General features: G+C 35.0%; 1 protein-coding gene across 1 annotated transcript in view; it reads left to right on the top strand.

Annotated features, from left to right (window-relative positions):
* The window catches only part of LOC127563631 (cytochrome P450 3A24-like), a 50,643-nt gene that overhangs the window by 20,582 nt on the left and 13,496 nt on the right, over nucleotides 1–16,565 (top strand). Inside the window, exons 5-8 of the mRNA XM_052000078.1 lie at nucleotides 2,900–3,013; nucleotides 8,332–8,420; nucleotides 12,502–12,650; nucleotides 15,040–15,167. Of these exons, the coding sequence (XP_051856038.1) occupies nucleotides 2,900–3,013; nucleotides 8,332–8,420; nucleotides 12,502–12,650; nucleotides 15,040–15,167 (480 nt within the window). The remainder of the gene's footprint in view (nucleotides 1–2,899; nucleotides 3,014–8,331; nucleotides 8,421–12,501; nucleotides 12,651–15,039; nucleotides 15,168–16,565) is intronic.

Genomic DNA, 16,565 nt, shown 5'->3' with positions numbered 1-16,565 from the left:
TAGCTATCAGCCACTAGTCTAAACACTTAGAATTCAAGAAATGCAAATATGGTTCCTACCTTCAAAAAACTTAGATTCAAATAGAGGAGCAAACTTGTAAATAAATAAATATACATATATATATATATGTATATATATGTATATATATATATATTATACTTACATAAATATATTCTCTATCTAGGTATATACAGATTAAAAAGATGCATGATTGTATACACACGCACACACACACATGTGACTGTGTATACAAAATAGATAGACCTTAACTTTGGAGGGGAATGCATTAACACAGCAGGAATAAAGTTCTTCGGAAAGTGATATTTGAGCTGAGACTTGAAGAAAACAAGTTATTCCAAATAAACAGAGATGAGAGGGAAGAGCATTGCTAGCCTTGGGAACAGTCAGTACAAAGGCATGGAGTTTGGAGATAAAGTCCCACATCTCATTCACTCTTACAATATCCCTGAAAGAATCATAATGCCTGTGTTATTGCCTCCATTTTATAGTAAGGAGAACTGAGGCTCATTTAGACCTTAAGATCATAGAGTTTCCAGCTACGAACCTGCAAGTCCAGTGCTCTTTCTATTATACTATTCTTTTTTATTAAAGCTTTTTATTTTTAAAACATATACATGGATAATTTTCAACATTCACCCTTGAAAAACCGTGTGTTACAAATTTTTTCCCTCCCTTCCTACTAGCCCCTCCCCTAGATGGCAAGTAATCCAGTATATGTTAAACATGTGCAACTCCTCTATGCATATTTCCACAATTATCAGATCAAAAAGAAAAAAAAATGAGAAAGAAAATGAAATGCAAGGAAACAACAACAAAAAAGTGAAAATGCTATGTGGTGGTCCACACTCAGTTCCCACAGGCCTCTCTCTGGGGATAGATGACTCTCTTCATCCCAAAATCATTGGAACTGTCCTGAATCATCTCATTGTTGAGAAGAGCCACATCCATCAGAATTGATCATCGTATATTATACTATTCTTTAAGGATGATTAAAGCAATTTTTATGAGAGCTGTGGCTTAATCACTCTCAGCTTTATAAAAGGCAGAGAAAAGCAATGCTGGCAACATTTTTCCTCACTTGTTGCCTGTTGACAGGACTATAGTAAATGATTGGTAAGGGTAGTTAGAAGAAACAAAAATATAATTAACTATCAATTGCTCTTCCCCTACCCCTCCTTTTGCTGTTTTTTTGCCTCTGATTTCATCAGGGTGGATCTTCCTGTTATAGAAACTTCCTTGTTATTGTTCAGTCATTTCAGTCATGAGATAGTGGAGTGCTCTGCCATTTTTTTTCCAAGCTAATTTTACAGATGAGGAAACTGAGGCACACAGGATTATGACTTGCCCAGGGTCACATAGCTAATAAATGTCTGGGACTAGATTTGAATTCAGGAATATGACTCTTCTTGACTCCAATAACCACTTATTGCTCCAAACTTCCTCCACTAATATTAGCAAATAAGAAATTAATGGTCTTAGAGGTACTGAGAATGTAAGTGATTTTCCCATGATGGATGTCAAAGGTAAGTCTTGGGTCTCCTGCCTCCAAGGCCAGTTGTTTACTCTCTGCACTAGGCTCTCTATGGTCCATAGAAAGCTCAAAACTTCAAACTTAAGTCTACTGATAATTTTTTCTAAATAACTGAGCTAAGTGTAGCTGTAAATAATCTCCTTTGAATGATCCAGTTTTCTTGGAGTCAGTCTGACTCATTCTAATGAAGTATCAGTCAGTTAGTCAATAAACATTTTTAAATTGCCTTCTGTGTGCTAGGCTAACTACTGGGGATGCAAAGAAAGGCAAAGAGAGTTCCTGCTCTCCAGAAATTCATTGTCTAATGGGTGTCACCATAATAAAACCAAAAGCTAAATCTGATTTGCATTTTTTCAAAGGCTGTGTGGTATGGTGGAAAGATCATTGCACTTACAGTCAAGAAAGTCCCAGTGTTAACTCCCACTCATGACTCTAGTAGTGTGATTGTGGCAAGTCATTTTTTTTCCTTTTGAATATTTGTTCCTCAACTATAAAATGAAGTTGCTGACAATGTTCAAATTTGATATCCAAGAATGATCCTCAAAACCCAAGGCTCTGGAGAAAGGCTCAAATAAGAACAAGTATGTAAAATGCTGTATAAACTTCAAAACCTATATAAAATGTCTGTCATCATCACCATCCTCCTCCTCCTCATTATTATTAATAATAGGTACAAGAATCCTTCCTGGCTAATAGTTCAAGCCCTCTTCCTTCCATTCTGCAGACTGATTAATGTTGATTAGAGAACTGGGCCTTTCTCTTAAGGCAGCCCTTTAAAAAAAAAAAACAAAAACAAAAAACAAAAAAAACAAAACCAACTTATTTTTATTTCTTTTGAAATTTTTAAATCAACTTTATTTCCAGATCTAAATTCCTTCTCTTAACCTGCTTTCCCTATCTGGTGGTACCTATGAGAGATAGGCCCACACCCAAAGCAGGAGACTTTAAGACAGAGGTTTTTAACCTGGGATCCATGAGTCTATACTAGATTTCAGGAGACCCATGATCCTGAATGGGAAAAAAATTCATTTTTATTTCAACATTTCTTAGTAATTCTATGTATTTAAAACCATTATTCAGAAGGGATCCATAGATTTCATCAGACTGCCTGAAGGATCTGTCACACATACAAAGATTAAAAACCTTTCCCTAAATTATTATGTTCAAGTCCAAAATACTGAAGCTTAGAATCATTGTCTACCACTTTCTTACTACTCAGTCTCCTTCTATGTCTCCAAAGAGTCTTATGAGAGGAATAATTTAGTATTAATGTGATTTAATACTTATGTAGAAGAATCTCATAACAATCTCCCATAACTCTGTTCATTCTTGGTTCTATTGATTTAGACTTTTGGTTTAAATGGAAATTTGAAGTCTGCCATCACCATTGCTGAAGGAGAGAAGTGGAAGTGGTTGCGGGCTACCATCTCCCCAACATTCACCAGTGGGAAACTCAAAGAAGTAAGTATAGTGCAGTAACCCACTGATGATCAACGGGTCAAAGAATGTTAGAATCATAGGGATAAACAGTGTTCACGAAGATTGCGAATGACTCAGAGTTCCTTAGGACCTCTTTCTGTTCACATTCAGATTTCCCTCCTCCTTTCCCTTCCCCCTCTCTACCCTTCCCTTCCTCCTTCCACTAAGATTCAGACTTCTGCTTCTGACATCTTAAGAATACTGATCAATCATAGTCAACATTTACTTTATGTAAACTGCGATATACTATCTACCTATCATAAATATGTGTAAATTGGACAAATAAAGTCAAAAGCTTTCTATTTTAGCTTTTTTGAGCAAAAGAGATCGAGGAAGTGTTGTAACAAAGCTATTTTAAAACTTGATTTTGGTAGCATTATTATCCACACCCCCAGTATTCTCTTTTTTGTGTGTGAGGGTGTTAAATTCAATTTTGTTTTGATTTTCAGTTCTGAAATTTCTCACTCTACACCCTTCTCCCACCCATTGAGAAGGCAAGAAAAACAAAATACATTACGAATATCCATAATTATGCAAAACACATTTCCAATTTCTCTTGTCAGAGAGAAAAAAAGAAAGGGGGGGAAAAAGGAAAAGGGAAGGGAATTTTGTTACATTCACTTTGGATTTTTTTTTAATATGTAGTAGTTTTTTGTTTTTTCCCATTTATATTGTTGCAGTTACTGTGTGTGTATATCTATCAATATATATATATTTATATATGTATATAAATCTCTATAATTATATGTAGCCTCTGCTTGCTTCGGTCTTTATCAGTTCATGTAGATCTTTCCATGCTTCTCTGTATTCACTACACACATCATTTCTTACAGCACAGTAATGTCCCATTATGGTCATGTCAAAATTTATTAGTCAGTCCCCAACTGATGGGCATTTATTTTGTTTTCAATTCTTTGCTGCCACACAAAGAAATGCTGCAAATATTTTGGTGTATAAGAGGACTTTCTTCTTATCTATGACTTCCTTGGGATACACATTCAGTAACAATCTTTGGTTGAAAGGGTATGAACATTTTAGGCTTTATTTGCATAATTGCAAATTGCTTTCTAACATAGTTGTACTTTTTCCACACTTTCACCAACAATGCATTTATGTGCCTTTTCTTGCCATTTTTTCTTAGTCATTTTTTTAAAATTTGCACTACATAAGATAAAACCTCAGGGTTGTTTTGATTTGCAATTATCTTATTAGTGATTTGGAACCATTTTTTCATGTGATTGCAAATATTTGATAATCCTTTTATTGAAAACTTTTTGTTTAAATCCTCTGATCACTTACCTAAGGGGAATAGCTATATTCAATAGTTACTTTAAATGGAATTTCTTTTTTTATGTTCTCCTGATAGATTTTGTGAGTCATATCCTGTAGTGTTGCTGAAGTTATAGTTTCAGAGTTTTTTTTAATCTTCATTTATTTATTCATTTTAAAAATTTATTTTGTGAGATAACCAGGGTTAAGTGACTTGCTCAGGGTTATATACTTAGTAAGCCTCAAGTGAGCTCAAATTTGAACTCAGATCTTCTTAACTCCAGAGTTAATGCTCTAATCCTCTGCACCACCTAACTGCCACTTGTTTCATTTTTTTTAATAGGCTTTGCAAAAAGCAATAATTTTATTTCCTCTTTACCTATGGTTATTTCTTCAATTTATTTTTTTTTTAATGGAAGTCCTTGCTTTACCCTAATCTACTGGAAAACTCTCTGCTTTATCCCTACTAAATATAATAACTGATTTTAGAGTGATAGTAAGGGAAGATCATTTATTCCTGTGTTTCTAATGTATAAATATTAGAAATAATAATAGAAATAAATATAGATGTATTCTTTTCAAAAGTTGCTTTTATATTGATATAATCATATATTTTGTTTTTCTTATTAATGTGGTTTCTTAGGTTCATGATTTTTCTTTAAATATAATTGAACCCTGTATTCATGACATAAATTCAACCTGATCATAGTGCATAATCTTTTTCATATGTCCTATATCCTATTTACTTACATTTTAGTTAAAAAATTTTTCTTTGACATTCATAAGGGATATTTGTTTTCTTTCTCTATTTTGTCTCTTCACAGTTTAGGTATCAAGACTTTAATGACATTAGGTATCAGGGCCTTCCATTATAAAATGAATTTGTTCAGGTCCCAGCTTTTCTTATTTTTGCAAACAGTTTATTTGATATTAGAATTAATTATTCTTTGAATGTTTCATAGATTTCACTAAATAAACAACTTTTTCACAGATTTTTTATTTGAAAATTCATTTTTGTATTGTTGGCTTTTCTCTTAAAATTGGGTTATTTAAATTCTTTACTTTTTGTTCTACTCATCTGGGTATTTTATATTTTTGTGAGAATTCATTCATTTTATATAACTTTTTGCTTTTATGGCATGTAGTTGAGAAAATTATTCATGATTTTGCTTTTTTTAAAAAATCAAATTAGCTAATCATCTATTACATTATTTTTTCACAAAAATCAGCTCCTACTTTTATTAACTCATTATTGTCATTGTCATTTGTTTGCTTTTCTCTTTTTTTACTTTCAGAATTCTATTTGGTATTTATTGAAGTTTTCAACTTTGTTGATTTTCTATCCTTTTGTTTATAAATGAATTTAGATCTATAAAGTTTCCCCTAACTACTGGTTTTGCTGCATTTCCCCAATTTTTTATTCTCATTATTTTCATTATGTTTGATGAAATTCACTATTGTGTCTATGATTTCCATCTTCTATCCCCTCCTTTTCCCCACAACTGGTTAATTTTTGTAAAAGTGGCTCGTAGTAGTGAGGGATATACATATATTCTTTTCTGTATCCATTCCAAAATCAACACAATTTATCATATATAACTTATCTAAAGTTCTTCTGAAGTCCTTATTTCTTTGCTGTCTTTTTTTTTTAGATTTTTTAGATTTATTTCTCTCATTATTGTAGTTTTACTTCCTATTTCTCCCAATAACTAGTTCCATTTTGCCATTCAGTGCCTCTATCTGTGTGTGTGTGTGTGTTTGTTTTTGTTTTGTTTTGTTTTTGTTTTTGTTTTTATTTAAAGCTTTTTATTTTTCAACACGTATGCATGGATAATTCTTCAATATTGCAAAACCCTGTGTTCCAATTCCCTTCCCTCTCCCACCTCCTTCCCTAGATGGCAAGTAATCCAATATGTGTTAAACATGGTAAAAAAATATATTAAATCCAATATATACATGCATATTTATGCAATTATTGTGCCACACAAGAAAAATCAAATCAAACTGGCAAAAAAAAATGAGAAAGAAAACAAAAATGCAAGCAAACAACAATAGAAAGAGGGAAAATGCTATGTTGTGGTCCACACTCAGTCCCCCAGTCCTCCCCTCGGGTGTAGCTGATTCTCTGAATCACCACGAAGTAGAACTGGTTTGAATCATCTCATTGTTGAAGAGAGCTGCGTCCATCAGAATTGATCATTGTCTAAACTGGTTGTTGCCATGTACAATGATCTCCTGGTTCTGCTCATTTCACTCAGCATCAGCTCCTGTAAGTCTCTCCAAGCCTCTCTGAAATTATCCTGCTGGTCGTTTCTTACAGAACAATAATATTCCATAACATTCATATACCACAATTTACCCAGCCATTCTCCAATTGATAGGCATCCATTCATTTTCCAGTTTCTGGCCCCTACAAAGAGGGCTGCCACAAACATTCTTGCACATGTGTGTATGTTTGTATATAGATACACATACATATGCACACATATACCTATATAGATATACACACATGTGTGGATTTTATAGGTTTATACATATATATGTATACACATAAATGCCATGTGTATATATTTGTGTATGAATATATGCACATATAGACAGATAAAGAGATAGTTGATAGATAGATGGATTATAGATGTAGACAAATATGCCAGTTAGGTGCCACAGTGGATAGATGGCTGGCATTTAGCCAGGAAGGCTCACCTCCTAAGGAAGGCCTTAGACACTTACTGACTGTGTGACTCTGGACAAGTCACTTAACCCTGATCACCTCAATTTCCTGATCTTTCAAATGAGCTGAAAAAGAAAATAACAAACTACTCTTTTACCTCTGCTAAGAAAACCTCAAATATTGTAACAAAGAGTTAGATACAACTGACAAACAAGTGAACAATATGTATGTGCATGATATCAATTAATTATTACCTGAAAACATAATATTTCTCTGCTCTCTGTTTTTATCAAGTCCATTTTCATTGCTGATTTTTCTGAGATGATGTTTATTATCATATCTAATTTTTTTTAGTTCACCTGAAGCAAAATGTATTTTGCTCTTCTGATTTTTCCTTGAGATGAATCTTTGTTTCAGTGTGTTTCTTATAGATTCTGCTATTGAATCCATTCTGTTCTCTTCTGTTGTTTTATGGGTGTTTATCTCATTCACATTCAGTTAACATGATGAATTGTGTATTTCTTTCTATTCTATTTCTCATGCTTTTTCTTCCCTTTGACTTGATCTTCCCCATAAAAGAAAAAATAAAGATGGTGAGAAAGAAGGTGTATGCACATTGCCAGTTGTCTCTGATTAATGAAGCTTGCTTTCCCTCCCTGAGACTCTTCTCTTCTAGCCTCCATTTATAAGGTTGAGAAAGAGATGCTCAATATGTGGTAGAGTTCAAAGTTATTTCGTGAATTAAGACCTTATGTTAGAGTTAGATTGCTCCCACTTCCAGAATGAATACTATGATTTTGGTACATATTATTTGGAAAATGCTTCTTTTTTCTCTAAGTATTGGGTACTCAGTTCTTCAAGGATTTCAGGGTCAACTCAGATCAGAGAACCACAAACTTTTATCAGGCCTTAAGTAGTCTTAAGTAGGGAGGGGTTTCTGATCACTACCTTTATATAGTTTTATAATTTTCTGAATATATTTTAAATCTGGGAAACACAATGGTGAGTTTGCTTATTGTTTTAGCACCAGTAGATAGTCATAATCTCAACAGAAAAGTAGATTGGGAGATTTTGTGTAGATTTGTAAGGATAACAGCTGAAACAAAGAACATTTTGTGGAGATTTATAAGGATAAGAGCTGAAGCAAAGGTGGCTTTCTGAGTGAATCTTACAGCCAATTAATGAGAATTCTGCATTTAGTTAAGAATAATTTCCCTTTTCTTTAATATAGTTTTCCTTTTCTATTAATATTTAATAAGGTTGTATGCTAGATGAACCCAAATGCCTAGCATAACCAGAATAAATACTCTGTTGGACATTCTAGCAATTGTGAACTGATTGATTTTGTACTGTGTTTCAGATGTTTCCCCTTATCAAAAACCATGTAACTGTTCTGCTGAAAAATATTGAGAAGAGACTGGCCAAAGATGAGTCTGTGAATATGAAGGGGTAAGTATGACCATCCAGGGTTTGCAAGGAAAAACAATTGCCTTTGAAAATTGGGCAGGCTATATTTGGGATTCAAGATGAAGACTCTTCTCACTGAATAGAATAAAAATTCAAGATAATGTGTACTTGTGCCTAGAGAGTCAGTTTCAAAATCTTGAAGATCCGGTTTCAAGTCCTGCCTCTGATACCTAGTGGCTATGTAACCCTAGACAGGTCATTTAACCTCATCTAACCCGAGACAACTAATTCATTATATTATCAGCAAATGGAATTTCTTTATTTGCATTGCCTCTACCAATAAGTCTTAAAAACAACTGAGAGAGAAGGAGAAAGAGAAAGAGGGAAAGCGGGAGAGAGGGATGGAGGGAGGGAGAGAGAGAAAGAGAGAGGGAAGGAGAAAAGGAGAGAAAGGGGGGGAAGGAGGGAGAAAGGAAGAGAGAGAGGGTGGGAGGGAGAGAAAGCAGAAGATAATTTAAAAATTTTTTTCTGGGTAATGAATCATTTTATTAATTATGGCTAGCAAATAATTAATAAAAGGACTGGTCGTGTGACTAAGATAGAAGATAGAAAAAGACAGAAACAGGGAGAAAGACATTTATCTTTAACCAGACGTGTAGATCTCCTCAAGCCTATAGGCCACATTACATTGGAGTAGATTTAAAAAAAGAAAGAATTTTATTGCGAGACATAATGAGATCATTGCTCTCTACTACAGAGAAGGCAGTATGGTATAAATGACAGAAAGTTGACTGCAGTGTCAAGAAGACATAGCTTGAAATCTTGCTCTGTGACACTAGGCACCGTAATTAAACTCCCAATGTCCCGAAAAGTTTTAGAAGAGTTGATATTTTACACTGAAAAACAAATATTTAATTAACCCCAAATAAAAGAACTTTACCAAAAAATTTAATAGAACTTCAGCAATAAGGAAAGTTTTTATTTAATTAGCAAAAATCTTTTTTTCAGAATTCCTTCTGACTTTCCCACTAGTCCACTTTCTGATCTGTACCTTGTGGAGGTAAAACTTGGAAGCAGAATTTCCTTTCTTTCAGCTATCTTAGAAAAATTTCTCTTTAATATCCCTCATCTCACCCTGGCCCCAGTAATCTGTAATTGTATTTATTGACTTAAATTCCACTTAAAGTGCCTCATTGTTCTAAGTTAAGCCTTTGATCCATATTAGAATGCAAATTTGGGATGCAAATTTGCCTGAAAGAAATGACTAATTTATAAGCAGTCATTTCTCAGACTAATTCCCAGAGTAAGTTTTGCTTTGGAAAAAAGAGGCTTTGAATGAGTGAGGTCTTAGGAAAGCCTGAGAGTAAAGGAAAACTGAGAATAAGGGTGCTGTGGTATAATGGAATAAATTCTGATTAAGACTTGAGTTCAAATCCAGATCTAGTATTAACTACCTATGTGAATTTAGCCAAATCATGTAATCTCTCAGGCTGTGAGTTTTTTCATCTGCTGGATGATTTGAGCTTGGGCTAGCAAACCCACAAATTCCCTTCTAAGTCTATCAAATTCGAATACTGGCTTTGCCCACTTAATAACTGTGTAACTTTAGCAAGTTCTCTTTGGACTTCTGTTACTAAAATCAAGTGATTGGACTAGTCAGGAATTCTTAATCTAGTGCACCTTAAAGAGTTCTCAGGCTAAATTTCAAGGGATTTATGACTATGGCTATAAAACGATAATGCTTTTATGAAATGTAGCATTATGAAAATGAGCTTTGTGAATCTAGGCAACAAGCATTATTCTGAACAGAAATCTATATGTTTCACCAAATTACTGAAACGGTTCATTATACACAAAAGTGTAAGAACTCTTGGTCCCAAAATCCTTTTGTGCTCTAAGTCTTTGACCCTATAAAAAACTTCAATGTTAGATCTACAAGTAGAAAGAGTATTAGGCTGACCAAAAGTCAAGGCAACAAAGTTTTTTCATTCCCATTAACCAATTATATTCCAGTGTTTGACTGGGCAAGTCATTCTGCTGATCAAAGACTCAGTTTCTTCTTTTATAATATCACCAATATAATAATCACAAAATTATTCTGAGAAAATTTTCTCCAACCTTTTTTGTAAATTTGCAGGTGCGAGATAATTGTTGGCTATTGTTATTATGTTTGAAAACTTTTTTTTTAATGGTAAAACATCAGGCAAATATAAGTTGGTGATATTACTGGAATAGAGAACTTCCCTCTTCTATCTCTATCGTGATAATCTGTAACCTAGTTAATGAGTTATAACGGACAGACATATAGAGATCAATTAATTTATGAAATGTCTGAGGTAGTTCCTGAATCTAGGTCCTTGGAATTCCAAGCCTGGCATTCTATTCATGACACCAGGGCTCTCTTAGGCCTTAAAATTAGTAGGGAGGGGGGGTGGTGGAAAACTAGCAAATGTATGGGGGAAAGTGGGAATTTTTGTTTATTTGTTTTTTTTTTCTTTAGTTTTCTCTCAGAAATGTATATTTCAATTAGATGATTAAGGATATATATATATCAGCTCTTTCTATGTTTTTCCTCCTAGCTTTAAGACTAAACATTTTCAGCTATGAGAATGGTTGGAAGTTCTCAGGACAGAATAGTTATCTCAAATGACTCTTCATGGGTCCAGTCTCAAAAACCTCTCTCCCTTAATGGACATATTTTGTTATATTTTTGAGCATTTTTCCTTATGATCCAGTACAGATGACTATCTTACTCTGGAACAGAGTAGAAAGAAAAACCACTGGACTTGTTGTCGAGCCAGACATAATTTCAATTTTAATCCATCATCTGACACATATTGTGGAACTCTAGACAAATCATCTAATCTCTCTAAAATTTCACTTCCTCCATCTGTAAATTAGGCTAAAGTCTAATTTTAAGAATTTTTATATGGGTCAAATGAGGTCAGACCTAGCCTACCCTTTGTAGACCTTAGATCAACATAAAAATATTGCTCTATTGTTATTGTTATTCCAAAAGTCTGTGAATCCATATGCTCCAATTCAATTTTTTAAATTCAAGAAACATGCTCCCTGCTGGAGGAAATATGCAGTGAATTACAATATCCTGAAGCATCAAAGGATAGAAAAGAATAGCATTTTACAAAAGGAGTAGAGAAAGAGGATATTAGTCAAAAGAGAAAAGAGAATTATTTGAAATGTAAGTATCAGGATCTATTACTAGAATAAGAAAACATTTCCTATTCAAGGGTTGAAGACAAGAGAAAGAGACAAAATACTTTTGCAATTCTAAAAGAAGTCCTTTTCGACAAACCTCAAAGGACTCTTTTCCAAGGAGAGGAATTAAAGTAAAAACTAGATGAGACTATCTGCTTAAGTGTATCTTTGTATAGCTTTTTTCCCCAAAACAAATGGAGTTAGGATCTCTCTGAGTCCAAAGCCTCAGCTTTGTTCCATCACTGTGGCACCTACCTGCTCCTGCAGTTTTTAAAATAATATCTTCCACTTTACTTTCCACTATTAGGCCACCATGTGTTTGAGATTTTCACATTGTTAGATCATTAAGATGCTGCAAAATAATTATAGCTACTTTTCATCCACGCATCTATAGTACCTTGTATGCTATATCAGTGCATCATAAAATCCTAGAATGTCAGAAGCTTTCAGTGATACAAGATCATACAGTTAGAACTGGAAAGGAACTTGGGGGACCTTTGAGACCACACTTTTCATTTTTCAGATTAAGAAACTGACCCAGAAAGGTGAAATGGCTTGTCTAATATAACTCAGAACTGGGGCTAGAACCGAATTCTCTTGACTATCAGCTTACTTGGATCAATATACACATATATGTATGTGTGTGTATGTATATATACATATACATATGTGTGTATATGTATATATACATGTATATATGTATATGTGTGTATACACATGTGTGTTTTTGCAAAAATGGTATTCAAGCTGTCAATAGTTATGCTGGTTTAGCATCTCCCATAACCCTAGCCAGAATTGTTGTGTATAGTGGGAGTACTTAAGAAAGATCATTTTGAAAGATCATCTGAAAATCTTAAATTTTTGCCAATTTTGGGGCTTTTAATCAAAAATCTTTTTCTTTCTGCAGTATCTTTGGGGCCTACAGCCTGGATGTCATCACCAGTACTTCTTTTGGCGTGGACATCGACTCCATTAACAACCCCAATGACCCATTCCTTGTCCGCATCAAGAAGCTGCTCTCTTTCAGATTTTTAAACCCACTGCTTATCTTAATATGTATGGAATCTAGCTCTCATAAAAACATCTACATGAGTTCTCACTCCTGACCTGAGGGTTTTATAGCTTCAAAATAGTAACTCAGTTTCTCATGAGTTGGAAAGGGCCATGTTTCATGCCCTAATATTCAGATAAAACTTAAAATATTTGAGGGCAGCTTTCCAGGAAAAAATGGAGAAAATGAATTTTTCATGTCAGAGAAGAATCTTCCATTTCCCCAGCCAGTTATGTGACTTAGTAGCTATAGCGTTGAATTTGGAGTCAAGAACAATTGATTTCAAATCCTAATTCAGACTAGCTGGGCAAGTCAGCCCACGTTTCCTCCTCTGTTTTTTGAATGGAGATAATAATAGTCAACACCTCCTAGGGTTATTGTGAAAATCAAATGAGGTAATATAGGTAAAGTGCTTTGTAAATTATAAAGTACTGCATGCATTTTTTTTTTTTGTTGTTGTTACTATAGACATGTATTTTGGCAGAAAGTTTGGACTGACATATTGGGAAATCAATCCAATCTAATAGGCATTTGTAAAAGGTCTTTTGCAAGGAATTGTGGGAGGTGTGATGTATATAAAGACAAAACCAAACTCCTCCCAAAAGTTTCTATTTACAAAGAATTTATATTCTGCAAGGGATTTATTTTGTTTAGTCATTTGAGTGTTGTCTGACTCTTTGTGATCCCATTTGGAGTTTTCTTGGCAAACTGGAATGCCATTTCCTTCTCCTGCTTATTTTCCAGGTATGAGGAGTGAAGCAAAAAGGTCTCTATCAGCAAGTCCAAGTTCATATCAGCAAATAAATGTCTGGGGCTAGATTTGAACTCAGCTCTTCCTAACTCCAGAACCAGCCTCTATTCACTTTACTACCTAGCTATCCTTTTATGGGAAGTAGAACATAATGCCTTTGGTACCTACTTTGTACACATTCAGGTACATGTCGCTTTATTGTAATAGAATGCAAGCTTCTTGAAAGCAAACACAGTTTTGTTTTCATCTCTGTATTTCCAGCATTTTATAATGTCTTGAATATTGCATGTATTTAATAGCTTGTTGCATGATTAAATATTCAAGATGAGAGGAAAAGGAGACCATTCACACACATAGTAGAATAACCAGAAAAGGCTTTCACCTGGAGATGGAACATAAACTGAGCCTTGAAGAAAGCTATTTTTTTTTCCAGAAATTGAAATGAGAAGGCAGTGATTTCTAGGAACCAAGGGGGCATATAATAGGTATGGAAGTTGGAGATAGAATGGCAAATTTGGGAAATGAGTTACCTAAGAACCCAGAGGAATAACAGCAGAATTTTCTTATTCCAAATTCAGTGCTCCCCACAATGATTCACTGAAATTTTGGTCTTGATATAGATTCATTTCCCAAGCTAATGCAGTATTTTACTCCTTGCCCTTCTCTGCCTTGGTTCTTATTAGAAGGCTATTGCAGTAGACCAAATGCCTAACTATTTCTTCTTTGTGCTCCTATAAATTCGTGATTTTTAATCCAGCGTGGATGAACTTTGTTGTTGTTCTATCAGTCACATCCAACACGATCCTGTGAACCAATTGACTATATGGTTTGGAGTTTTTTAGCAATGGTATTAGAGTGGTTTGCCACTCTTCAGTGGATTTGGTGAATCTTTTTGTTATGCAGTTAGATATTAAATAATTTACCTAGGGTCACATGGGCAAAATTTGAACCTTTTGACTTCAGATCCAGTGCTCCATACACTGAGTCACCAGTTACCTCATGAGCTTAATTAAGAAAAAAAAAAAAGGATAACAATTTCAATATAATTGTTTTCCTTTATATTTTATTTTGTGTATTTAAAAATGTTATTCTGAGAAAGGCCAAACTATCCAAGAGATCCATGACAGAAAGAAAGTTATCCTTACTCTAGATGCTTTAACATAGTTTTGCACAACAAATGCTTTTTCCATTGAATTGTATCTCATTCAATGTCAATACAACAATTCAACTAGTTCATGGAATTTTAAGTTGTTCTTAAATAGTCATATTTAACAGAACATTGAAATAAGTCCAAGGATTCTAAGATCATAGATTAGAGCTTGTAGGGACTTCAAAAGCCATCTAGTTCAACCTCCTTGACAAAGAACCTGAACCCAAAGAGAAGGATCACTCAGATAGTAAGCATCAAAATAAGATTAGAATGTAGGTCCAGAACTAGTGTTCTTTTATACCATGTTCCTATACTATTAAATGACATGGATTGGAACTAGGATTTATCTCAGAATAATGATCTCCTTAGTATTTTCTCTCATTTTTCCTACTCTACCTCATGTTTCATAGTTGTCATTAGAAAGGGTCTCTAAAAAGCTTCCTTCTTCCTTTTTTGTATTATGTTGACTGGTTACTTTTGCTCCTTTCTTTAGTGGTGTTTCCTTCTGTTGTGCCCATATTGGAAAAAATGAATGTGACTCTTTTCTCTAAAAAAATTCTGGACTTCCTTGTGAATTCAATGCGATGTATCATGGTAGACCGGCAAAAGAGCAACAGCAGGGTAGGTCTAACTCCAGAATATATAAAGTTGTCTTTGCTGAAATTTGGGATCGAGTACATATCTTGATCAAAGAATACCTTTTTGTTGTTTTTTCATAGCACCCTAAGTTTAGAGCTAGAAGGAAACTGAGGTTATCTAATTAAATTCTCTTATTTTACAATTGGGGAAACTGAGGCATCAAGAATTTTTGTGTTTTCTCAGTGTTATAGTAATATAGCCATTCAGTAAATGCATTTAAGATCTGATATTCAGGACAAAGTCCATATGAAGTTGAAAAGAGATGAGGTTTCATATTCAATTTGGGTGATCTTATGATGTAAAAGTGCAATGTGTAGGTATGCTGGGAGTGAAGAGACCTGGATTCTGGTCTGGACCCTATCAGTAACTGACTGCCTATGTGATCTTGGGCAAGTAACCTATCTTCTCAGGAACCTGGTTTCCTTATTTGGAAAATTAGAGGGGGTGGAGTGAAATTATTCCCAAGTCTCTTTTTAACTCTATTACCTTATGATTTTGTGTGTGTGTGTGTGTGTGTGTGTGTGTGTGTGTGTGTGTGTGAGAGAGAGAGAGAGAGAGAGAGAGAGAGAAGGAGGGAAAGAAGAAGGAGGGAGGGAGGGAGGGAAGAAAGAAGGGAGAGAGAGAGGGGAGAGGGAAAGAGAAGGAAGGAGAGAAAGAGAAAAAGAGGGAGGGAGAGAGAGAGAAAGAGAGGCAGGAGGGAGAGAGACAGAGAGACAGAGAGAGAGACAGAGAAAGAGAAGGAGGGAGGGACGGAGGGAGAAAGACAGACAGACAGACAGAGACAGACAGAGAAACAGAGAGACACAGAGACAGACAGACACAGAGAAAGAGAGACAGAGAAGGAGGAAGAAAGAGGGGGGAAGGAAAGAGGAAGAGGGAAAGAGGGAGACAGACAGAGAGAGACAGAGGGGAAGAGAGATGGACAGAGACAGAGAAGGGAAAAGAGTGGGGAGAGGGGAGAGGGAGGGAAGAGAAGAAAGAGAGAGGAGGGGTAAGCAAGACAAGGTGGAGAGAATCAGACAGAGATGGGTGGGGCACGGAGACTGAGAGAGACAAAGACAGAGACACAGAGAAACAGAGACAGAGAGAGGCGGAAACAGAAAGAGAAGGAGAGAGACAGAGACAGACAGAGACAGACAGAGAAGGGGAAGAGGGGGATAAAGAGGAAGGGAGGGAAGGAAGAAAGAGATGGAAGAGAGAGAGGATGTAAGAGAGACAGAGAGAGAGAGAGACAGACACAAAGACACAGAAAGAGACAGAGACAGAGATACAGAGAGACAGACACAGAAAGACACAGAGACACAGAGAGAGACAGAGACAGAGGGAGACAGAGACATACAGAGAGACAGAGACAAACAGATAGAGACAGAGATAAAGAAA

This window comes from Antechinus flavipes, chromosome 1 (assembly GCF_016432865.1).
Source record: "Antechinus flavipes isolate AdamAnt ecotype Samford, QLD, Australia chromosome 1, AdamAnt_v2, whole genome shotgun sequence".
NCBI lineage: Eukaryota > Metazoa > Chordata > Mammalia > Dasyuromorphia > Dasyuridae > Antechinus > Antechinus flavipes.
The sequence above is the reverse complement of the archived record's forward strand: the minus strand, read 5'-3'. Positions and strand labels throughout refer to the sequence as shown.